Source organism: Mustela erminea, chromosome 18 (assembly GCF_009829155.1).
Source record: "Mustela erminea isolate mMusErm1 chromosome 18, mMusErm1.Pri, whole genome shotgun sequence".
Taxonomy (NCBI): Eukaryota; Metazoa; Chordata; class Mammalia; order Carnivora; family Mustelidae; genus Mustela; species Mustela erminea.
Window position 1 is genome coordinate 39949253 of NC_045631.1, and position 20681 is coordinate 39969933.

The 20681-nt window shown below is 54.5% G+C and overlaps 2 protein-coding genes across 4 annotated transcripts; one reads left to right on the forward strand and one right to left on the reverse strand.

Moving 5' to 3' along the window:
• Window positions 1-14: 14 nt before the first annotated feature.
• ORMDL3 (ORMDL sphingolipid biosynthesis regulator 3) lies at window positions 15-6436 on the reverse strand. 3 transcript variants are annotated; one of them, XM_032321293.1, is made up of 4 exons: window positions 6276-6436; window positions 2837-3031; window positions 2008-2159; window positions 15-1586 (listed from the first exon to the last, which is right to left on the reverse strand). In XM_032321293.1, exons 2-4 carry the CDS (start codon window positions 3008-3010, stop codon window positions 1451-1453), a joined length of 462 nt encoding a protein of 153 aa, XP_032177184.1. In that variant the 5' UTR covers window positions 3011-3031; window positions 6276-6436; the 3' UTR covers window positions 15-1450. The 3 variants fall into 3 exon arrangements, with proteins under 3 accessions (XP_032177184.1, XP_032177182.1, XP_032177183.1); XM_032321291.1 differs by having other exon boundaries at window positions 2837-3036; window positions 6276-6384; XM_032321292.1 differs by lacking the exon at window positions 6276-6436 and adding an exon at window positions 5866-5884 and having other exon boundaries at window positions 2837-3036.
• Window positions 6437-16710: 10274 nt separating this feature from the next.
• LRRC3C (leucine rich repeat containing 3C) lies at window positions 16711-17531 on the forward strand. The gene has a single exon (XM_032322345.1). The coding sequence runs from the start codon at window positions 16741-16743 to the stop codon at window positions 17503-17505; it is 765 nt and encodes a 254-aa protein (XP_032178236.1). The 5' UTR covers window positions 16711-16740; the 3' UTR covers window positions 17506-17531.
• Window positions 17532-20681: the final 3150 nt, after the last annotated feature.

The following is a 20681-nucleotide window of genomic DNA, read 5'->3' on the forward strand; positions in this document are numbered from 1 at the left end:
CCAGACTCAGGGGAAACAGGAACACATTGTCCTTTATTTGCATTTCTCAGAATACTGTACAAAGGGAGTAAAAATCCTATTCACACATTGCTTAGAAAGATTTTGAGGTGAAAGTTCCCTATGATACATGGGATGGGGAGCAGGGGAACCAGGAGGCAGGAAACGGGACCAATGAGCTTCCCTCCTCCCTCAGGGGCCTGGGAGGGGGCGTGGGCACCCACTCCTTTTCAAAAGTAACACAGACCCTGGCCAGATTGGAAAGGGTGAAAGGCAGCTCCTCTCCAGCCCACACTCAGGCTCCTGCCCCGCATCTCCCGCCCCCAGGCTGAAGAGACAGCGCCAGTGGGTCACTCCGGACTCCTCCTGCTATTCTGCTATTCTGTGGCCCGCCCACCCCATTCAGGGGTGGCCCCAGAGCCCCACGAGGTGGAAGCTGCAAAAGGGCCCGACCACTCACATGTCCCAGTTCCCCCATGCCCCTCACACCACTGCACAAGGCAGTGTCAAACTGTGCTGACCAGGACTCACAGGCCTCCTCCACCCCTCCCCACCCCTCATGCTAACTCAGGAGCTCTAGACCCCCCACAGCCTCCCGGCCTATTATCACCACCAGGCCAAGGGGAAAGAAACTCTCTGAGCCTGCCCCCAACCTGACCACTTCCCAAAGACCAAGGTTAGGTCTGGCTTCTATCCCCATCCTCCTCCCTGACACCAGTCTCTGCTGCTATGTGGCCCCTTCTTCCAAGTCTCAATTCACCATCCCCACCCCTGCCCCAACCACCCTCCCCACCTACACCAGGGCCAAGATGAGAGCAGCCAGGCCCCTCACCTCTGGGTCCAGGCCAGCCCCACCCAGCCCCACCCCCTTCTCCTGACCCTCCCCACTTCAATCCAGTACCCAGGTGGGTTGTAGAGGAGCTGCCAAAAGCACAAGACTCAATAGACAGTTCGCCACCCGGGAGGATGGGGCACCATCACGCGCTTGCTTTTACATGTACGAGCACACACTGAGTGTCATCCTAAAGACTTAAGAATTAAAGTAAAACCATCGAGAAGCTGTACCGTCCCCCCTGCTCCCCTTGCAGGGGTTAAAGTGCTTTAGCAGTCTGAGGATGAACAAGTGAGCAGGGGTTTCTCTTGTCCCAACCTCACAGGTCTGCATTCAGCCGGGAGCCCAGCCCATTCCATGACTGCCCCCACGAAGTCTCTATCCAAGAGGCAGAAAGAAAAGATCAAAAATATCAGAAAGGGTCAGAGACCTGGGGGGGGCCCACCCGAACCCCACTACAAGCTACTTCAAGTCGACTACCAGGGGAAGTGAGGGGGCAAACTAGGGCCCAGAGGCTCGACCCCCATCTCTAGCAGGATCCAGAGGCTCCATCTGTCTTCAGCATCACAGCACAGGCTTCTACCCTCCCCCGCCAGCCAGGCAGGGGACGGGGCTGTGCCTTCAGTACTTATTGATTCCAAAAATCCGGACGCCATGGAGCTGGGGCAGCTTGGGGATGAGCACGCTCATCAGGGACACGGTGTTGAGGATGAAATGGATCTGGTCATACTTGGTATAGAAGCTGGTGAGGAAGTACCTGGGTGGGAAGGTTGGGAAGAGGCATAAGACTCTGTTTGGAGGAGCCCTTCTTCCCTCACTCCTGGGTGGGGAGGGGCAGATCCCTGATAGCTAAGGAGTTATGGGAAAGACCCCCAGAACAGAAGCAGGATGGCAAGATCGCCGCAGTTAGAGAGGTCGCTCCCAACCCAATCCCCTTGCGTGACCCCAGCTCTGCGGGCTGACATCACTGCAGCCAGGGAGGCCCATCTGGTGAAAGACAGGGCCAGGGAGGTGCAAGACCCGAGCCCAGCAGAGGACTCAGGGATACTCCAACTTCCCCTCCTCTGCTCACTCCCATGCCAAGGCCAGATCTGGGGGCACGTTTAAGCCTGGCGGGGCCCAGGGTTCCCCAGGCCTTGGCCCGCCTGCTGGCGTCCTTCTCTACTCAAGGCACTCACAGCACGATGGGGGTGATGGTTAAGAACTTCCGAGACGCTGTGAACTGGACCCCATAGTCCATCTGCTCCCAGTGGGTTAGCAACCTCGCCTTGCCCTGGTCCGGAGTCTCGAAGGGTGTCCCCTTCACCGTGTGCAAGAAGATGTACATGCCCTGGGGGGAGGGGCCTTTGTTAGAGGACACAAACAGCAAAAGGCCCTCAGCTCAGCTCCTCTACCCCAGTCAAAGAAGTGCGCTCTGGACTACGTGGAGCTGTCCTCTGCGGGGCAGAGGGCTGTGGGCTGGAGGTCAGGATGGAGCAGCTGGGAGCCTGGCAGGAGACAAAGGGGACCCACTGGGTGAGAGGGCAGGCCTGGCATGAGGATAAGGCATGGGGAGAACTTAGCTGCAGAAATGCCCGTCTGGCCCAGTGTGAGAGAGGCGGGGACGAGCTGATGGCCCCTGCTTGGTTGCCAGAGTACAAGCTAGCAAGCAGGGGCTGCGGGAGCGGAGGGGCCGGAGTGGAAGATGGCTGGAGATCTGGGCTTGGGAGAAGGGCATTTCTGTGCCAGGCTGGGCACCTCTGGAGCCCTTAGTTCAGTTCCCAGTGGCCCTCCCTCCAGGTCCACAAACCACTCCATCCTGGGGATGTGCATAGATCCGCAGATTTTCGTCCTCAGAGTGCACACGGCTGGAACCCAGAAGTTGCGGGGAGACTGAGAGGACAGCTGGGTCTGGGGTCCGGGGACGGATGTGGTCAGCACGTCACCCTGACATCTGGCCCACAGCTGAGGGGGCTCCTCCACCTCCTCAGCCCCCAGAGCCTGGGCAGGCAGCAGGCAGGCCCTCACCATGTTGTGGATGAGGTTGGTGAGGGTCCAGACCACAGGGACGCTGACGAAGGGGATGCTGAGCAGCACGACATGCAGAAGCCCGATGGCCAGCACGTAGGACAGCCAGATGCCGCGGCTGTTCATCACCCGCGTGTTGGGGTTCACCTCACTGTGCGCCGTGCCCACGTTCATCCTGCCGCCCCTCTCCTGCCGCTGCTCTGCAAACAAGCAGCACAGGTGAGACAGGTCACACCGCTTTCCCTCCCCCCTCACACCGTCCACATCCTGCAGGGACGGAGGCTCTGCTCTCCCCAAGAACTCCAGGCGTTCTGCTGCTTTGACTCTCCAGCGAAGAGGCCCAAGAAGGGCCATGTGGACTTAACTCCGTTCATTTCCCACTGCTCGGCTGGGATAAGCACCAGGCCGCCCCACACGTCGGCAGATCTGGACGGTGCCCCTCCAGGCACTGGGACTGCCTGGGTGGATAGGTCATCAGGAGGCATCCAGCCCAGGGCAAAGAAACCACTGCTTATTCCCCAATCTCATCTTCCAGAGCATTCCCATGAGGGTCCTCTTCCCACAAGGTCTGGGGGAGAGGAGAAGAGGCCTGGCCCCTCAGAATCACGCAACATAAGCGCTCTGGAGAGTCTTGCTGGGGGCCTGATATGGGGCATCTCCAACCTCTGAGCTCCCCGCACTGTGAGACTGAACAAAAGGGGGTGGAGCCCACGAGAACAGGCAGAAGCAGGTGCAATTTATAGGGGTCATTGCTTCTATCCTCTCCCCTAATTCTCCCATCCTGGGGTTCTCCCAAACCTGACCCAGGAGAACTGACAGAGTGGAAAGAGGGAGAGAAAGAAGAAAAGTGAAGACAACAGACTAGGGACAACCTCTGCCCAGACTTGGAGGCCTCTTTCTTGGTGACACAAAACAACCCATGCAAGATGTTTTATCCATTTGGCAGCCACTCAGGCTAACCCTTGTGATGCCACCCACTCTGCTGCCAAACCACCAGGGCCCTTTTCCCACCATAGGAGGGGTGAGGATGGAGAACGTGGCCAACATCTACAGCTCTCAAGTCCCTGAAACCCATATCAACACTCCCCTCCCTAGGACACAAACCCCACACCTGCCGCCTGCCTCCTACCCCCCTTCCTCCCTGCCCAGCCCAGCCTCACCTCGGCCTCTTTTCCCAGCATCTGCCTTCCCTTGCCCAGCTCCAGTGGCAGAAGCCCTGCAGCACAAGGAACCAGGAGGGCTGCTCGTGATGCTCCAGAAACAATACAACCCAGTTGCATTCCTGGATGCACATAAGGAGGGGAATGAGCAGCCCCTTGTCTAGAGCTCGGCTGTCCCCAGATCCCCAAGGGCCCAGGAACCAGCAGGAGGTGGGAAAAGACTCACCTCTCTAGGGGAGGGAGCATCCTGCCTGATAAAGACCTTAGGTCATCACCATGGTAACAACCCCACCTTTCCTGGGGGTGCAGAAAGGGGTCCTGGAAGGGGGTATCCAGAAAGTACCCAGAAGGCCATATCCCTCACCCTGCTGCAACAACCCCCCTCAGATTCAGCTGCTATCTATCTCTGGCTAGGATCACAGCCAAGCCTGTGTGGGAGCCAGGATTCTCAAGGATCAGTTCCTTACTTCCAGAATAATGAGAACAAGTTTCCTCTTCTCAGAGAGCTCCAAGCTAAGAGACCTCAGGGGAAGCGGGACCCACAACACACCTTCCCGACATGCAAACATGTGTGAGATGGCCCAGGGTGCATCCTAGAAGTAATGCTCCCAGGGTCCATCAGCTCAGCCCATTAGGCTGGATAATTGGGCCTAAGAGAAACCCAAGGAACTAGAAAACCTGGACTAGCTTGGTTGTTTACCTTCACAGGGCCTTGGAGCTTTAGATGCCCTAATACGGCTCCTGGGACGCTTACTATGCAAAAGCCTGGGGCAGTGGGGAGCTGGCTAATAAATAAGGCCTCTGGAACACTTTGACTAAGGAGAAACATAGAGCTCCCCAAGTCCGATCAGAAACTGCTGCCCCTCTCCACTTCTCCCTAACCTAGATAGACAAAGGTGTAGGAGTGCAGAGACCTGTAGCTGTGCCTCATATTTTGTGCAGCAGTACCAATGGCTTTGTTGAATCCCAGATCACCCCACACTTCTTTCTTGCTGAGCATTCAGTGAAGATCAAAGAGTCTAGGAGGGCCTAGACTTAGGATCTAACTGGTACCCTCAGAAGTGTATTCCTGAAGACCGAACAGCAGCTGCCCCGGCAGCAGAAATCCCAGAAGACCCCCCCCAAAAGACAAAAGAAATCAAGAAACTAAGGAAACCACTGGCAGCCAGAAAGCACTCCTAAGAGGTTTGTGTGACTAAGTGTACATACCACTTCCATTCATAAAAAACAAACAAACAAAAAATTGCCCCTCACCCAGAAGGAAGAAATAGGGAGAAGAACCTGGCAGAGGCAGAGTAAGTCTACAGCAGCTGAGGCCAAAAAGTTCTGTTGCCCTCGCTGGCAGGTGGCTGCCGTGGCAGTGCCTGATGTGGTTTCATAACCTGTCTCGAACCAAAGCCTGCAGCAACTCTGTTCTGTTAACTACTTTCTTGCTGGTAGCTCCTTCCCCCCACCCCGCCCCCGCCCGGCTCCGCACACAAATATCCTGGCCCAGCCTGTCAGTCTGGCACCTAAGCCCGGGCCACATTGCTCCCCAGGACAGCTGCCAGGTGAGCGCTTCCTATTCTTTCCCCCAAGTAAAGGCAGTCCTTTAAGCAGCAAGCCTTTCGCCTTCTAGATGAGGAGCACAAAACATCCAAGTCCAACGGGGAGACCCTGGCAGCACTCCACAATGCCATTCTCAGTCTGCCCACCGCCCAACCCGCAGGGCCACAGTCGCACACCTCTCAGCTCTGGTCCAGCCTCCCAGAATGGCGAGGGCCCTGGGAATGGAAAGACGGCGAGTACCGGGGCGAACCCCCACTAGCTAGGAAGGGGGTGAAACGAGGAGGTGGAGTCTATGCTATTGTTGGGATTTCGGAGCGGTACCTCAAGCCAAAGAGGGGCCTCCCGCTATGCTCCTCTGCCTGGGACCTCGCACTCGGGGCCCGGCCCGGCCCGGCCCGTAGCCCCACCCCCACCTCCACGCGTTCACCCAGCCCCGGAGGCAGCCAAACCTTTATCCCCGAAGCCCAGCCTCTCCCCGCCCCCTCCCCCAGCCCAAGCACTCCTCCCGATACCCCAGACTCGGTCTTCCACACCCACTCTCCCTTGTGGACATCCCTTCAGCCGATGCAGCCCCTCGGCTGATGCACCCCCTCCCACCTCCGCTCACCCTGCCCGGGTCCCCTCTAGCCCGGGCGCTTCCCCAGCAGCCCCCACCTTCTTTACCGCCCCGCCTCTAGCCCCAAGAGAAGGTTCCCAATTCGGCCACCCCGAAGCCGCTCGCCCGGACTCACCGTACAGGGCCGGGCGTCTAGGGCCCAGGAGGGGTGCCCGGGGCCGGGGCCGGGGCCGGTGCTGCTCCAGCAGCTGTAACAACCCGCGGCAGCAGCCACCCCGCTGGCAGCTTCGGCCGAATCAGCGCCCCGCGCCGGCCCCGCAACGTCACCGCCCAGAGCCGGCCCGCCGGGTGCCTCCTGGGAGTTGTAGTTTCTCCCTCTGCCCGCATACGGGTCCGCCCGGTGCCTCCTGGGAGTTGTAGTCTCCCCTTACCTCGCTGCAGTTTCGGCCTTGCTGGGGCGACAGGGCTAGACGTTTCAGTAGCACGGGAAACTAGTATCAGATGGTATTCCTTTGGCGGGTAGCAATTCCTGCTTTTGCATTTAAGCGCGGTTTACTCTTGCCTGGTTTTGAGATCAGGAAATTCAGAGTTTTAAGTGACTTGGTATAGGTTCTTGCTGGGTCCCAGAGATTCTGACCCCATGTCAGATTTTTTTCACTACGCCTCGCTGGCTCTGCCTTGGCCATGTATTGGCCTCACGAGAAACAGACTAGCCGGGTTCATTGCCCTTCCAGACCCTCATGGAAGCTGGCTTCTCATGACATTAGTTAGGAGCAGAGCTTGGAGGGCCAAGAATGCAGCCTATGGACAACATTTATCCCAAGCCTGGCCGCCTTTCAGTTAACTTGAGCCAACCCCCCAGCCCACATCTTTGGCCTCCCCCACATTAGGCATCAGAAGAAGCCACATGTCTTGCGAAGACTCCATGATAAATAGGAGCCCGAGTTCTAGTCTCTGGTCAGCTTGTGTGGCTTTGGGTGGAAGGCTCCATCTCTCTGGCCACAGTTTCGGCCACATGCCACAAAGGCACGGATTTTATTGCCAGGCTAGCCTAACATAGCCTAACATAGGCTCTCTTTCACCAGCAGAATGACCCCTGCAAATAACTTATCTTGACCTCCAGTGCTACCCCTGTGAAACCCCACCTCCAAGGTTACCTACATTCAAAAGAATGTAAGTAAAGCACCTGTTGCATTGTAGGAAGCTATACCGTAGGAGGTGGAACTAAATGGCCTTGAGGTCTCCTGGGTCAGTCCCACTCTCCATGTCACCAAAAAGGCCTTGTTTGAGTCATTTACACTGCCTCCACCCACTTCTAAGTCCACTCTGAACAGCAGGGCTCGAAGAGAAGGGTCAGATGACGTCATGACATGCCAACTGACTGGCCGTAAACACACCCTGAATGAATGAGAGGGGCCAGAAGGGAGAATGCTGGCCCAGGAAAACTGTGGAGCACTTCCCTGAGACTTCACCTGCCCTTCTCCAGGCGACAGCCAGGAAACAGTCATCACAAACCTGGAGTGGGCTCCCAGAGGCACCTAGTAGGAAGCAAGTAGAAACCTGAACCACTCAGAGCAGGAGAACAGGAAGCTTCTCAAATATTTCCAGGGCCAGTGGCTGAAGAGCGCTCATCCCAAGACTTAAATAACCACCCCAGAGTCTGAAAAACTTCTACTTTATATGAAGGTTTCTCCTGCTTCATGGGAGCCCCTTTTTGTAGTCAGCTTTCTAAAGCCATAAGCAAACAACTGAGTATTGGTGTTTCTACAGAAACCTCCCAGCATTGAGGCAAAAAAGATCTTATTTTTCCCTAACTGAGCCTGCTTAATTCCTTTGACTCTTCTCTGGAATTCTTCTATCAGCCCTCAAGTTGATCGAGCTCTCTGGATCTTTGCCTCTGGATCCACGTCTTGAATAAGGGCCTGACTAACGCATAGTCTAACGGAAAGATTACCCGACATGCCATGCCCTATTAATAACTCCTGTTATCGAGTTGTTGTTTTTTTTCCACAATGGGAATGAACAGAGTTCTGACTCACTCTAGGTCTGTGGTAAACTGTAGATCACTTTCAGCTTAATTTAGCCTGAGTCCCTGTCATCATCTTACTCCTTCTCTAGCTCTCTGCCCTCATAATTACCCTGTCTTTACCAAACATCCTTCAGCCATGAATAGGCCTAAGTACTGTTCAGAATTAGTGACAGCACTCTTATGTGGTGCTGGGGAATGCACAACCCTGTGGACAAACAATTGGTGATATGCGCCAAGAGGCTGAGAAATCACTCCGGCTTTAGAGCCATGACTACATTTCTCGTAGCATACACCCTATGTACTCTGTGAGAAAATGTTCATTCCTGCGTTGTTGTTTTTTATAATAGTGGAAAACAGAAAGCAACCTAAATGCCTAAGAAAAATATTATGGAGGGGCACCTGGGTGGCTCAGTCGGTTAAACGTCTGCCTTTGGCTCAGGTCATGATCCCAGGGTCCTGGGATCAAGCCCTGCATCGGGCTCCTTGTTCAGTGGGGAGCCTGCTTCTCCTTTTCCCTCTGCTGCTCCCCCTGCTTGTGCTGTCTCTCTCCCTTTCTCTGTCTGTCAAATAAATAAGTCAATAAAATCTTTTCTTAAAAAAGAAAAATATGATAGTATATCCATTGGATGACATAGCATGGTTATGGCACAGCAGTTTGGGAAAATGTTTGCTAGGTTATATGAAAAGATTAGGGGGAAAAAAATAGCATGAGTATTCCCTGGGGATACAGTCAGCAAAATCTAGGAAAAGGGAAACTAGAACAAACATCCAGTTCCTTAACAAGAAGGGAAAAAGGAGAGGGAAAGACTTACAGATTAAAACAAATTAAGCAATGTATCTACCAAAGGCCATATTTGGATCCTGATTCAAGCACACTAACTTTAAAAAAAAAAAAAAGTATTATGTTATTGGGGAAATCTGAATGCTGACTATTCAAATTGATGATATTAAGGAATAAAAATTTTTAAGGCATGATATGGTCTTGTGGTGATTTTTTTAATAAAAAGTCTTCCTTTTCTTTTGGAGATATATATTATAATACATGTGATGGAAATGATGTGCTGACTGGATTTGCTTCAAAATAACCTGGGCTTAGGGACTTCAGGGAATAAAGTGGGCCATGAGGTGGCAATTACTGGCACTGAGAGATGGGGACATGAGATTCCTTACGTTATTTTTTCTACCTTTTTATGTTTGAAACTCTCCGTAATAAAAGCCTTTATAAGCCTGCATATGCAGTGACAGTGATGATAAGAAAAATCCTGGCACCAGCTGCCCTCAGCCGCTGTGTGACCTTAGGTAAGTCACTGAACCTCCCTGTGTTTGAATTACCACCTTTCTTTTTTTTTTTTTAGTTACTACGTTTCTAAGTGGAGATGGGGACGATCATGATCACGCCCACCTCATTAAAGATTAAATGTGAAGCACTTAGAGCAATTCCTAGCACCTAGTAAGTCCTCCGTGTTACCTGTTACTCATCCAGGCTACCTCTGAATGGTGTTTTTGAGCATCTATTTCACCAGGCTGTGGAAATTCAACAAAATAAAAATAGATCTTGTGTTAGGATGGAGGGGTTGGGGGCGAACTTCTTCATGCTTAGTTTCAAACTTTGTGTAATGTGAGATTATGCATTTTCAGTTTTTTATGAACTGTGTTTTGAACACAGAGGGAGCCGCTCTCACAGGCTCTCCTGCCCTCTGGGAGCTCCTTAGTCAGCTGAGATAGACACATTCCCCAGCCTTGGCGTTTCCATCTGGCAGGGTGGCGAGGCCTCTGTTTGCCGCAGATACAAACCGTGTGGGCAGAGATAGCAAACATGGGCGGGGTCATAAACTGGGAAACACATTCCCGAGATGATGGCAGTGGTGGGAAGCGAGGAGGTGGGGCGTCCAGAAACGGAGCCCCTTTCCCTGACCATGGGTGGGGGGCAGTGGGGGGGTGGAGCAGGGTCCCTACTCCCCTCCAATTCATTCTTTTACCCCCCTGCTGTCCCTACCTCACCTCCCTCCTTCCTGAAGGAAGGGCGCACCCAGGCCAAGTGCAAAAAAGAAAAGAGCTGTTGACTTCGTTGGCAGTGGGGTTTGGGTTGGGGTGTCAGGCACCCCCAGGCCTGCGGTGGCAGCGGTGGGGAGGGGGCGGTGACGTTGAGCAGACAAAGAGGCGCTGAGTGAGGGCTACTGAGCTGGTAAGAAACAGAGGGCACTGCAGGGGGCCCTCGCTCTCCGCTCTCCGCCTCTCACCCGGCCCTGGGGCTGGCTATTTGGGGCTGCAGAGGGAAGGGGCTGAGCCGGCCAGGGGCCCAGTGCCAAGGCCTGGGAACCAGAACCTCCTTCTGGGAACCAAGAGCAGCGCTGTTCTGTAGCCACCCCTCAATCTGCATATTATTTGACAGGAACTGTTGGCATTTTCTCCCGTGGGAAAAAAGCAGGCTAGAAAACTGCAAATATTACAGATCAAAAGGGCACCAACTATGAAAACCGTGGCTTTAAGAAAAACTCCTCTGGTGCCCGTCCAATGGCATTACTACCCCTAGCAGGTCCCACCTCTCTAGAAATCCTGTGGGGCCCACTGCCCCAGATCACCTTCCTCCCCAACCTAATGCCCCCTCCTCCACTGCTAATAACAGCCGCTAACTCAAGCAGTGTCTGCTGTGTTCCAGGTACTGGAGTAAGGGCTTCACATGTATAAGCTCTTTTAATCTTTAAAACGGCCCTGTGCGGTAGGTATTTTTATTATCCTGACTTTAAAATGGGAAAATTGCAGCACAGAGAGTTTAAATATTCTGCCCAAGTCACACAGCTAAAGTAGTGGCATTTCTCTCCAGATCCTTTCCAGGCCACACCCCCTGTCCAGTGTGGACCTCATGTTCCCATAGGTGCCTTGTAAAGACTTCTGTCTGCACCGAGGGTACTAAATGTATCTGCTACACACCCGCTTCCCCTGCTAGGCTGCTTGCTCTGTGTCTCACTCATGCATTTCCTCTGCACAGTGGATTCCCAGTGAATGTTAGCGGAAGGATAGAACTGACCCTAGTTCCCACATCCTACATCCCAGATATACCCTCTCTGAGCTCCTAACCATTCTCAGAACACACCTTGCTCTTTCTGGCCCTTAGCTTAGTCTACAGTGCTTTTTCCCCCTAGCCTTTTCCATTTGGTTGACTCCTATTCATCCCGCAAGCCCATCCCCCACCTGTGACCTGCTCTGTGAAGCCTTCCCCAACCGCCCAGGCAGAGTCTACTGCTCTGACCTCCGGGTTCCTCTGCCCTCTGCAAACACCGCAGCTAGAGCCCACACCTCAGCTATCAGGTGCACAAGTCTGGCTTCCTCTATTGTCTGGGGGACATTTTACCTCTCTCTGCATCCCCAATGTCTAAGAGGCCCAGGAGGTGTGTTTTGAACAAATGAGAGATGGATGGGTGTACGCCCCCTTTGCCATTTCCCACGAGGAACTTTCCAGCAAAGGCGTTTGTTGCCCACCGCCCCCTTCCCACCGCCTAAACTGCCCAGTAAACTGGCATTAGATGAGTCCCTGGCTGACATAATGGGTAAAGTAGCTAACCCTCCTCCTTTCCTTTCAATTATCCCTCTCTATGTGGGTGCTTCCCACATCAGGGAGGTGCGGACCTGGAGGCCTACTTTCTCTCCTTCAGCGTCACATCTTAGAGGCATGGAGTTACTGCCCTTGGAGGGAGGAGCTGGGACTTGGCCCAGCCAGGGTGGGCATCTCTCCTAAGTCCTGCACTTGGGAGCCAGGCCCTGCCATGCCTCAACCTCTTCCCTGCCCCACCATCACAGACACACTGAACATCAGGCTGGAAGAGATTTCAGAGAACATGAGGTCCAGAGAATCAAAGGTCCAAGGGGATTGGAGAGGGAAGCACCCAATGGCAAAAGTGGTCCTGGGCCCAGCCCAAGGGTTTTCCCATGCACCCCGTAAGCCATGGCAAGGAATGGAACACTCCAGTCATAGCTCCTTTGGTTCTGCACCATAGCTTCCGCTCAGGTCTTGACCACGTCCCACCTGGACTGTCCCAGGAACTGGTTTTTTTTCTACCAAAGTACCCTCCATACAACCAGAAAGTGATTGAAACATCAAAGCTAATCTTAAAACCCTTTACCTACTAACTGCTAAATCAAGTCCCAATTTGACAATCCACAAGGATCTGGTCTCCTTCCACTTCAACCATAGCCTTTCTCCACCCCTCCATTCTTCAGTCTCCGAGAACCAAACCCTCTCATGCTCCCCTCCTCTTGCTCATACTCTGCTCCTCCACCTGATGCACTCAGCCTTGAAGACCAGCACAGACGTCGCCCCTTAGGAGAGCTTTCCTGATATCCTGGGGAAGTGAGTCTATCAGGTAAGAATGCTCCCAGCTGAAAGCAACAGAAAACCCAAGCAAAGGAGTGATCCTGAGAAGAGATTTCTGCCAGGAGCGTCACCCAAGGAGCTTCTAAAAGTCCCCACCCACTGGACACAGGCCAGGCCAAGGTTAATCAGAATCTCTGTGGTGGGCGTGGGCGCGGGCGCCAATAGTTTTCAAAACTTCCCCTCTTCTAACGTGAAGCCAAGTTGAAAATCACTGAAGCAGGGGTTTATTTTTCTCACATAAGGAAAGAAGCAGGCGGTTGCTCGTGTTGGTTGAGTGGCTCAGTGATATTCAGGCCAATTTCTCAGTGATACTCTTGACCTTTCCCTCCTGCTGTGTTGCCTCATGGTCACAGGATAGCTATGGTTGACCCTCCATGTTCAAAGCAGGGAAAAAGCAGTAGGGAGAAGGGGAGGGCTTAGTCCATCCTCGTTTGTAAACAAACCAAAGACGGTCCCAGAAACCCCTTCAGCAGACTTCCCCCTTAGATGTCCTTGAACTGGGCCAGCCCTGGCCACAAAGGAGGCTGGGAAAATGGGCAACAGGATTCCCGATAGAAGGAGAGGACTGATCGGCTCTATCAGGAGGGATCGAGTACATTGTTCCTCCCAAATTGGCGGGTGGTATAAAGGAAGGAAATCAGGAACAGATATTGAAGGGGGCAGAATATGCCACCCCAAAATATGCCACTTTGGCGTTAAGATTATTTTGAGCTCGGTTCACATAAAAAAAGGACAGATGCAGGAAGGGTATTCTAGTCTCCCCCTGCCTTTTCCCTTCCCCTGAAAACAGGAGACAAAACTCCCATGTGAAAAATGTCCTCTCAGTACCAGGAGAAAAGGAACATTCGATGGGGAGTCAAAGCTGAGAGACTTCTGTACCAACAGACTTTGTTAAAAATAATTTTTATCCTTCTTGAGCCTTTCCATATATTGCCTCTCTTTATTCAACCTGGCATAAAAGTATTCGCAACTTGCCCCTTTTGGGGGGTCTTCATTTCCTTACAGGGCTCCTGGGCTGCAAGAAGCTTACATAAATATGTGTGCGCTCTTCTCCCCTCGATCTGTGTTACGAGTTCAGTTCTCAGGCCCCACTGAAAGGCCCTAAGGAGGACGAGAGAAAATGGCAACACGGAGTTGACAACCAGCAGATCCTGCTCTCTCTGGGTCTGAAAGCTCCTTGGACACACAGCAGACATCACAGGAACGCCTGTGGAAACACGTATCAACATGTCCGCATCTTCCTTCCAGACTGGCTGTTCCCAGCTGAACATGAGAACCACCTCGGGAGCTTTTGAAAAATACCGGTGCTTAGATCCACCCACCCATCCCACCCCTCCCCCCCCCCAGCCACAGAGAGTTGAATTTAATGGATCCAGGTGAAGAACAGGGTCTGTGTCCCCTTCAATGAGCACAGTTCTTGGAACGCGAGGCCCACAGGAAATCCTCGCTGAACGGAGGAGGGAATGGCAGAGAAGAAATGCTGCCCCAACCTCGTCGACCCCCAGCCTGCACTGAGCACCTCCCCCGTGGTTCCCCCTTCCTCTCCATTCCTTCTCTGCTGAGCACGGCCCCTGGCCCCCCTCTATTAGCCACATGTATGCTCCAGGGGGACTCTCCTGTCTACGCACACTGCCTGCTTCTCCTCCCGCCGCCATGCTGGGCACCCCAGGCCCGCTCGCTCTCTGTAGCTGCCCTCCTCTGAGAAGGACATCACTCTGTCAACAGCCAGGCTCACGTCTTGTGTCTTATTTAGCTAAACTCCTGCCTGGCGTGAGAGAAGAACAGGGTGAGGGGTAAGCTTCCAAATATTTGCTCTTCCACGTTCAGCCACAATCCCAAAATGGACGCCCTAGTTTTCAGTGGCAGCGGGCCTAGCGAGCAACTTAACAAGGAACCCACAGACAAAATTTCACTGCTTCTGCCCATGCATAGAACATGCATCTTATCTGATTTCTTGGACAAGTGTTGAGTCTGAGAAATGCCTCTGCTGATGTCACAGCATGAGTCAGTGGTGAATGTCTCCAGAGATGATATCATCCGATAGCAGATTCGGGCCCCATGGCACTTCTGAAACTGCTTGATCAAAGGTCACCTCCAGGGCCAGCTTCATGGGTGCGCGGCCTTTACAGTCCCACAGAGCCCCGGGCCCTGTGCTGAGGAGGGTCCTATGCTTGGTTTAACAATCTGCTTTTGCCATCTTGAAATTCTGAACAGTTTTTGAACAAGGGGCCCTATGTTTTCTTTCATCTTGCACTGGGCCTTCAAATTATGTGTCAGCTTCTGGTCACTCACCGTCTCTTACAAAATCCAGGGAGGTTTTCCTTCTTAGAAGGGTCTCCACAGCATATGACCTCAGCCTCAGCATATGACCACAGCATATGACCACGCCTGGGTGGTTCAGTGAGTTGGGCATCTGCCTTTGGCTCAGGTGGTGATCCCGAGATCCTGGGATCAAGTCCTGCAACAGGCTCCTTGCTCAGTGAGAGCCTGCCTCTCTCTCTGCCCCTCCCCCTGCTCACACTCATGTGTGTGCTCGCTCGCTCGCTCTCTCTCTCTGATAAATAAATAAATAAAATATTTTTTAAAAAAGAAAAGAAAGGAGGGGACACCCCACTCCCCCATTCTTTTTCCCTCCTTTAGGAGAGGGCACTGAAACAGGGTTGCTTGGGCTGCAAATGATGGTTGAGATCAAGAGGCCCAGGGGAAGGAGCCCTCCCCAGCTCCCAGACGTGAGCGAGACTTAAAAGGACCAGCTTGGGAGCCCAGGGCTCCAGCAAACAAAGACGACCGGAGTCAGCTCCAGCTCAAAACAGAAAATCAGCAGGAAAACTTGAGGGGACCATATCAGACTTCAGACACCTGGAAGAAGCCCTTCCAAGCCCTGGAGGGGCCAGCCACCGGCTGTGCAGATAAATGAAAACTGAGCCACAGCGCCCTCTACTAGGCCAGAGCGTTGGGAGGAGCCTGGAGATGAGGTCCTCCAGAGAAAGACAAGTTTTCCGAGGAAAAGGCTGAGGAAGTTCATCTACCACGGAAGAAGGTGGCCCAGGGCACAGTAGAAGGACAGAAGAGAAGAGTGGGGGCGGGACGGAATTGGGGGAGACGGCTGCTGGAGGCAGTGGATGTGAGATGGGGCCCACTCCAATTCTGTCCCCTCACCCCCACTCCAGGCCTGCCAAGCCGGGATCTGCTAGACCAGGCTCTTTGTAAGCAGCAGAGGTTCTAGAAGGCAGAGTCTCAGCCCTGGCTCAGAGAAGAGGGACAGAAGATGATGATGTCAAGGCCTTGGGAGGGGAGCCTGAGACAGAGAAAGGAATTGGGCCTGGCCTCCCCATGGCACTGTTCATCAGGGTCCAAGATCTGCCCTGTCTTGGCATCTCCTGGCCAGGCCATGGCTCAGGTATCTGACACCTGGGGCCCGGAGTCACATGCCAGGAAACCGAACACTCTTGGGCCCCAGCCCCCGATTTCCAGCAGCTACAAGAACACAGGGTTTCTGGAGGAGGAAGCAGGTCTGCGGAGTCAGGCAGCAGGGAGACAGACTACTTCCGGGGAGAGGACACTCAGGAGAAGACTCTCCCACCAGCAGGGGTGAGAGATTAAGAGGAGGAGGAAGCAGGTGGGGTGGGGGGGTGGAGAAGAGTGGGGTGGAGAGGACAAAGCTGGGGCAGGCGGAGGGGTGGGTGCTCCAGAAAAAGGAGAAGATGGGCAGAGAAAGCAGGTCTTAGTCACCTAGCCTAGCTGAACACCCTGAAGTCCCACCGCTGGTGTGTCTTCCTTGTCCCCTTCATATGAGTGCCGTCCTGGCCCTCTGGTGCCTACAGGGCCCACCCAGCTGGGCTGGCAGAGAAAGACTTTATTCCAACAAGAGAAATTAGTAAATGGGTAGAAGCAGAGACATAGAAGCCCCCAGAGCCAAAGTGACCAACAGGGTCTTGGACCAAGAGACTTAGAGATTAACCTTCCAGAAACAGAGATGCTAGGAGAATCTCGGGCCCAGGGGGCCTCTTATCCAAAGGGCCTGAAAAAGGAAACTCAAACCCCAAAGGAGAAGCAAAAGTCACCCAGACCTGAGTGAACCCCCAAAGGGAGGCCCCAGCCCACGGAGCCCCCATGGGAGACCTCCAGAAGAGAGAGCTGACAGTGGGGAATGGAATTCTCTTGACTCATTCTTCCTTTATGGGGCTTCTCTTCCACAGCTCCTCCTACTCCACTCCAGGACTATGCCAATCTTTAGCCATGCTCCTGCCAGCTGGTCACCTGCTGTCTCTCCTGCTGGTGATAGGCCCAGGTGGCACGGAGTCCAGTCCCCAGGCACCTCCGCAGGGCTGTTATGCCGCCGAAGAAGCCGGTGAGCGGACGTTCCGTTGCAGCCAGGCAGGCCTGAGCGCGGTGCCCGCCGGCATCCCCAACGACACGCGCAAGCTCTACCTGGATGCCAACCGGCTGGCCTCGGTGCCAGCTGGAGCCTTCCAGCACCTGCCTGTCCTGGAGGAGCTGGATCTGTCCCATAATGTCCTTGCCCACCTCTCGGGGGCCGCGTTCCGGGGCCTGGCAGGCACACTGCGCCACCTTGACCTCTCTGCCAACCGGCTGGCCTCAGTGCCCGTAGAGGCCTTCGTGGGCCTGCAGATCCAAGTGAATCTGTCCGCCAACCCCTGGCACTGTGACTGTGCCCTCCAGGAGGTGCTCAGGCAGGTGAGGCTGGCCCCGGGCACTGGAACAGGCATCGTGTGTGGCCCCGGAGCCCGCCCGGACCTCGTGGGGCAGGAGTTCCTGCCGCTGGCGGGGCAGGAAGAGCTGTGTGGGCCGGGCCGGGGCGGGGCCCAGCGGAGCACGGACGTGGCCCTGCTGGTCACCATGGGGGGCTGGTTGGCGCTGGTTGGGGCTTATCTGGCCCACTACCTGTGGCAGAACCGGGAGGAGACCCGACGTCCCCTCAAGCAGGCCCCGGGGCTGCCTGTGCGCTCAGAGGACTCCTCCACGCTCAGCACGATGGTCTGAGGACCGGAGCCACCCCTTCAGCCCCTTCTCACGACCTGGCCTACCCTCCACCCCCTCTGCCCTCTCTTTTCCTCTGACCCTCTCTGCCTCCTCCACAGTCCCACCCCATCCCCCAAATCCCACCCCCCTTCCTCTTCCCTCTCCCCTAAAAACCCAATCTCTCACTCTCTCAACCCACACCCTCTGTGGTGCCTGGAGTCTTTGGTTCCTACCCTGTGTCTGAATTGTGCTAGACTCGGAGACCCAAAGCTCCCAAGTCTTCATTGCGGGGGGTGGGGGGGGTGGGGGGGGTGGCCAGCAGAACAGAGAATGACAGCGGGGGGCAGGCAGCTGTAGGAACACCGAGGAGGAAAGTGATCGCCAAGCTTCACTGTGTGGATGTTTGAACTGACTCTTCAAGAATGAGAAGGGCTTTGGGCAGAAGACAGAGGACGCCGGGTCCCAGGTGGTGGACAAAGGCGAAACGGGTGCAAACAACTTGGAAAGCATGGGCGGCAATCAGACAACTCTGGGGTGGGGGGGGCGCGGCTGGAGTAGAGGGTACAGAGAGAGGCAAGGAGACGCCGGGCCCTGTGGGCTCCTGCTCAGCTCTCTCCACCTCTCCTGAGAAGCTCCCCACTCACTTTCTGCCTCTCTCTCAGCCCCAGGCTCATCTCCCTCTGTCCTCTCTTGGGGACCCTCCTGGCTTAGGGGGCCCTGCTTCCTTTTCCAGAGATGCTCCATCTCACTGCTCCCTCCTTTATACACTGGTATACAGTATACACTTTATACTCTTCTATCTCTGAGCTAAAGATGGGTCACTGGGAACTAGAGGGGGATGGGGACTAGGAGGTCTCCCACCCCAAAAATATCCCTGGACAACTCAATAAAGTCACTTTTATGAAGGCCCCGATCTCTTCTTTATATTGTCCATCTCATTGAATGCGTGTGGCCTGACAATGCGGAGTGGGAGGGTGTTGAGTGCTTTACCTGGTGGTGGACACTCCCACTGGGCTGGATGCCATCTCCTCTCTCCCCTCCTACCTCCGAGCCCCTGACACCAGAGTCTATCTGCTAGGGATGCCAGCGCCTATGAATTAATGATGATGGAACCAGAATGGAGGATGGGAAGAGGCTGGAGGGGGGACGAAGAGGGAGGGGGGGAAGAGGGCAATGTCCAGGCATCAGTCATCAGCTGGCAGCCTCCAACCTGTTAGACGGGGCATAGGAAGCAAAGGGAGAGAGAGCTATTCCCCTCTTCGCAATCTGTCTTTTCTCTCAGTGGGAGTCTGAGCAGGGGGTCCACAGAAACTAGATGTGCTCAAAGTTAATGAAAGAATTCCTTTGGGGTGGCAGAGACCAAGTTGGCTAAAGGGGGGGGGACCCTAGGAGATATCCCTATCACCAAATGGGCTTCTCAAGGGACCAAAGAGGTCAACACACCCCATCCCTTGCCTCCATGGAGGATTATCTTCCCATGGGGAAGCTCATGGAAACCCCAATAGAGGCTGAAGATAAAATCACTGAACCAGGGTTCCACCCAGTTTGGGGCAGAGCCTAGAGTCGATGGGGCGGCCACTCAAGGAGAAGCACAGAGGAACCCATCACCTCCCCATTCCTCTGACCCACCCTGACTTCCCTGTCTCCTCTCCAACAACCCCACCCCTCCTCTTCCCATCTCCAAGGCTCCCTCCACCCCTCCAAGGCTGAGCTCCCTCGTATCATCCAGAGAGCTTCAACCTGACTCATCTCAGAAACACCTGGGACCCCCCCACCCCATCCTCTTTTCTCAGGAGACATGGGCCTCCCCAGTTCCAGGGATGCACTGCAGTGGGGAAAGAACAAGGGTGTGGGAAGTTTCAGGCTGCAGTTCAACCTGCACCCCAGCCACACCCTGGCCTGGGCCTTGGAATCTTGGCCCCAACCCCATCAAACCCTCCATCAGTTTCTCCCCTGCCACTGTCTGTCTCTCTCTGCTCACTTACCCATTCCTGAAATCGGGCTGGGTCACGTCTCACTGGATGCTGGGAAACAGACCATGTAGACCCTCGGGAGTGAGAGGCTGGGGGACAGATGAAGCCCTGAGACTTTGTCATCTATGCCCATCTCTGGAGCCTCATTTGACTTTCTGTCATCCTAAGCGGCAGAAACAGCATCTGTAAGATCTGCAGAGAATTGGTTCCCTCAGCTGGACACCTGACACCAATTCCCTGAGCTAAACTCAGGATAGGAATGGATCCAGGGAGGAAAGTTTGCCTGGAACCCAGGTCAGGAGGGGTCCTCAATCCCTGGATAGCAAAAGCGATCTACTAGTTCTCCCCATGGCCCGCTCTGGCTCAAATTCCTTTCCCTCTTGGGACCTAGGGGCAGGAGAGGGAGGACAAGAGAGGCAAAGATGGGAGGTGCCAGGGAGAGACCCCTTCACCCTCTTCAGTTGGGGTCCCTCTGTTGGAAATTGGTGGGAGGGGACATGAGAGGCTATAGCTTCAGCTCAGTGCCTTACAGGACACCGGATAGAACAGGGGCTCCATACACTCGGAAATGCTCCCGTCTGGAGCAACAGTGGCTGAACCCCTAAGCCCTTCCCTCTGAACGCTGGCCTCTGGGTCGTACTTGTCCACTGGGCCAGCAGGAAGGGGTGGCATAACCGGTTTCTCCCCCATCCTTCTCTCTACCGGGAACCAAAGATCATAGGACCTGTGTTCTGAGATGCCAAGCAGGCAACTGGACAGTTTCATTTTTGCTGGCTGCTTCTCGCCCTTCTGGCTGGTACAGATGCACTCTGTCAAAACCAACACTCCCACCGGGATGTGCGGGAACCAGGAACAAAGCTGCCAGGAGCCAAGAGAGCCCGGCCACATATTTGGTGCAGAAGAACCCGGGAGGTCTGGGGCAGGACGAAGCTTGGCATCCACGTGCAGGCTTCTGGAGCCGGCGGGCTGTAGGTAGGGGTGGGAGAGGAGAAGTCCCTCACTCAGCCCTCGCACCACCAACTTTTTCTGGCCCTGTGGAGCAGGAGCCTGGAGCGGCCCTGAGGGAGCTCCCAATCTGAGGGGGAGAGACATTAACCCAACTCTCAGGGAACCCCTAGACTAATGGAAGAAACAGGATCTTTTCTCTTTGGGGAGCTCTGAACCTGGGGACACCAAGACCTACCCCAGACACAGAGACTTGAGCATCTACAAAGCCTCATTATC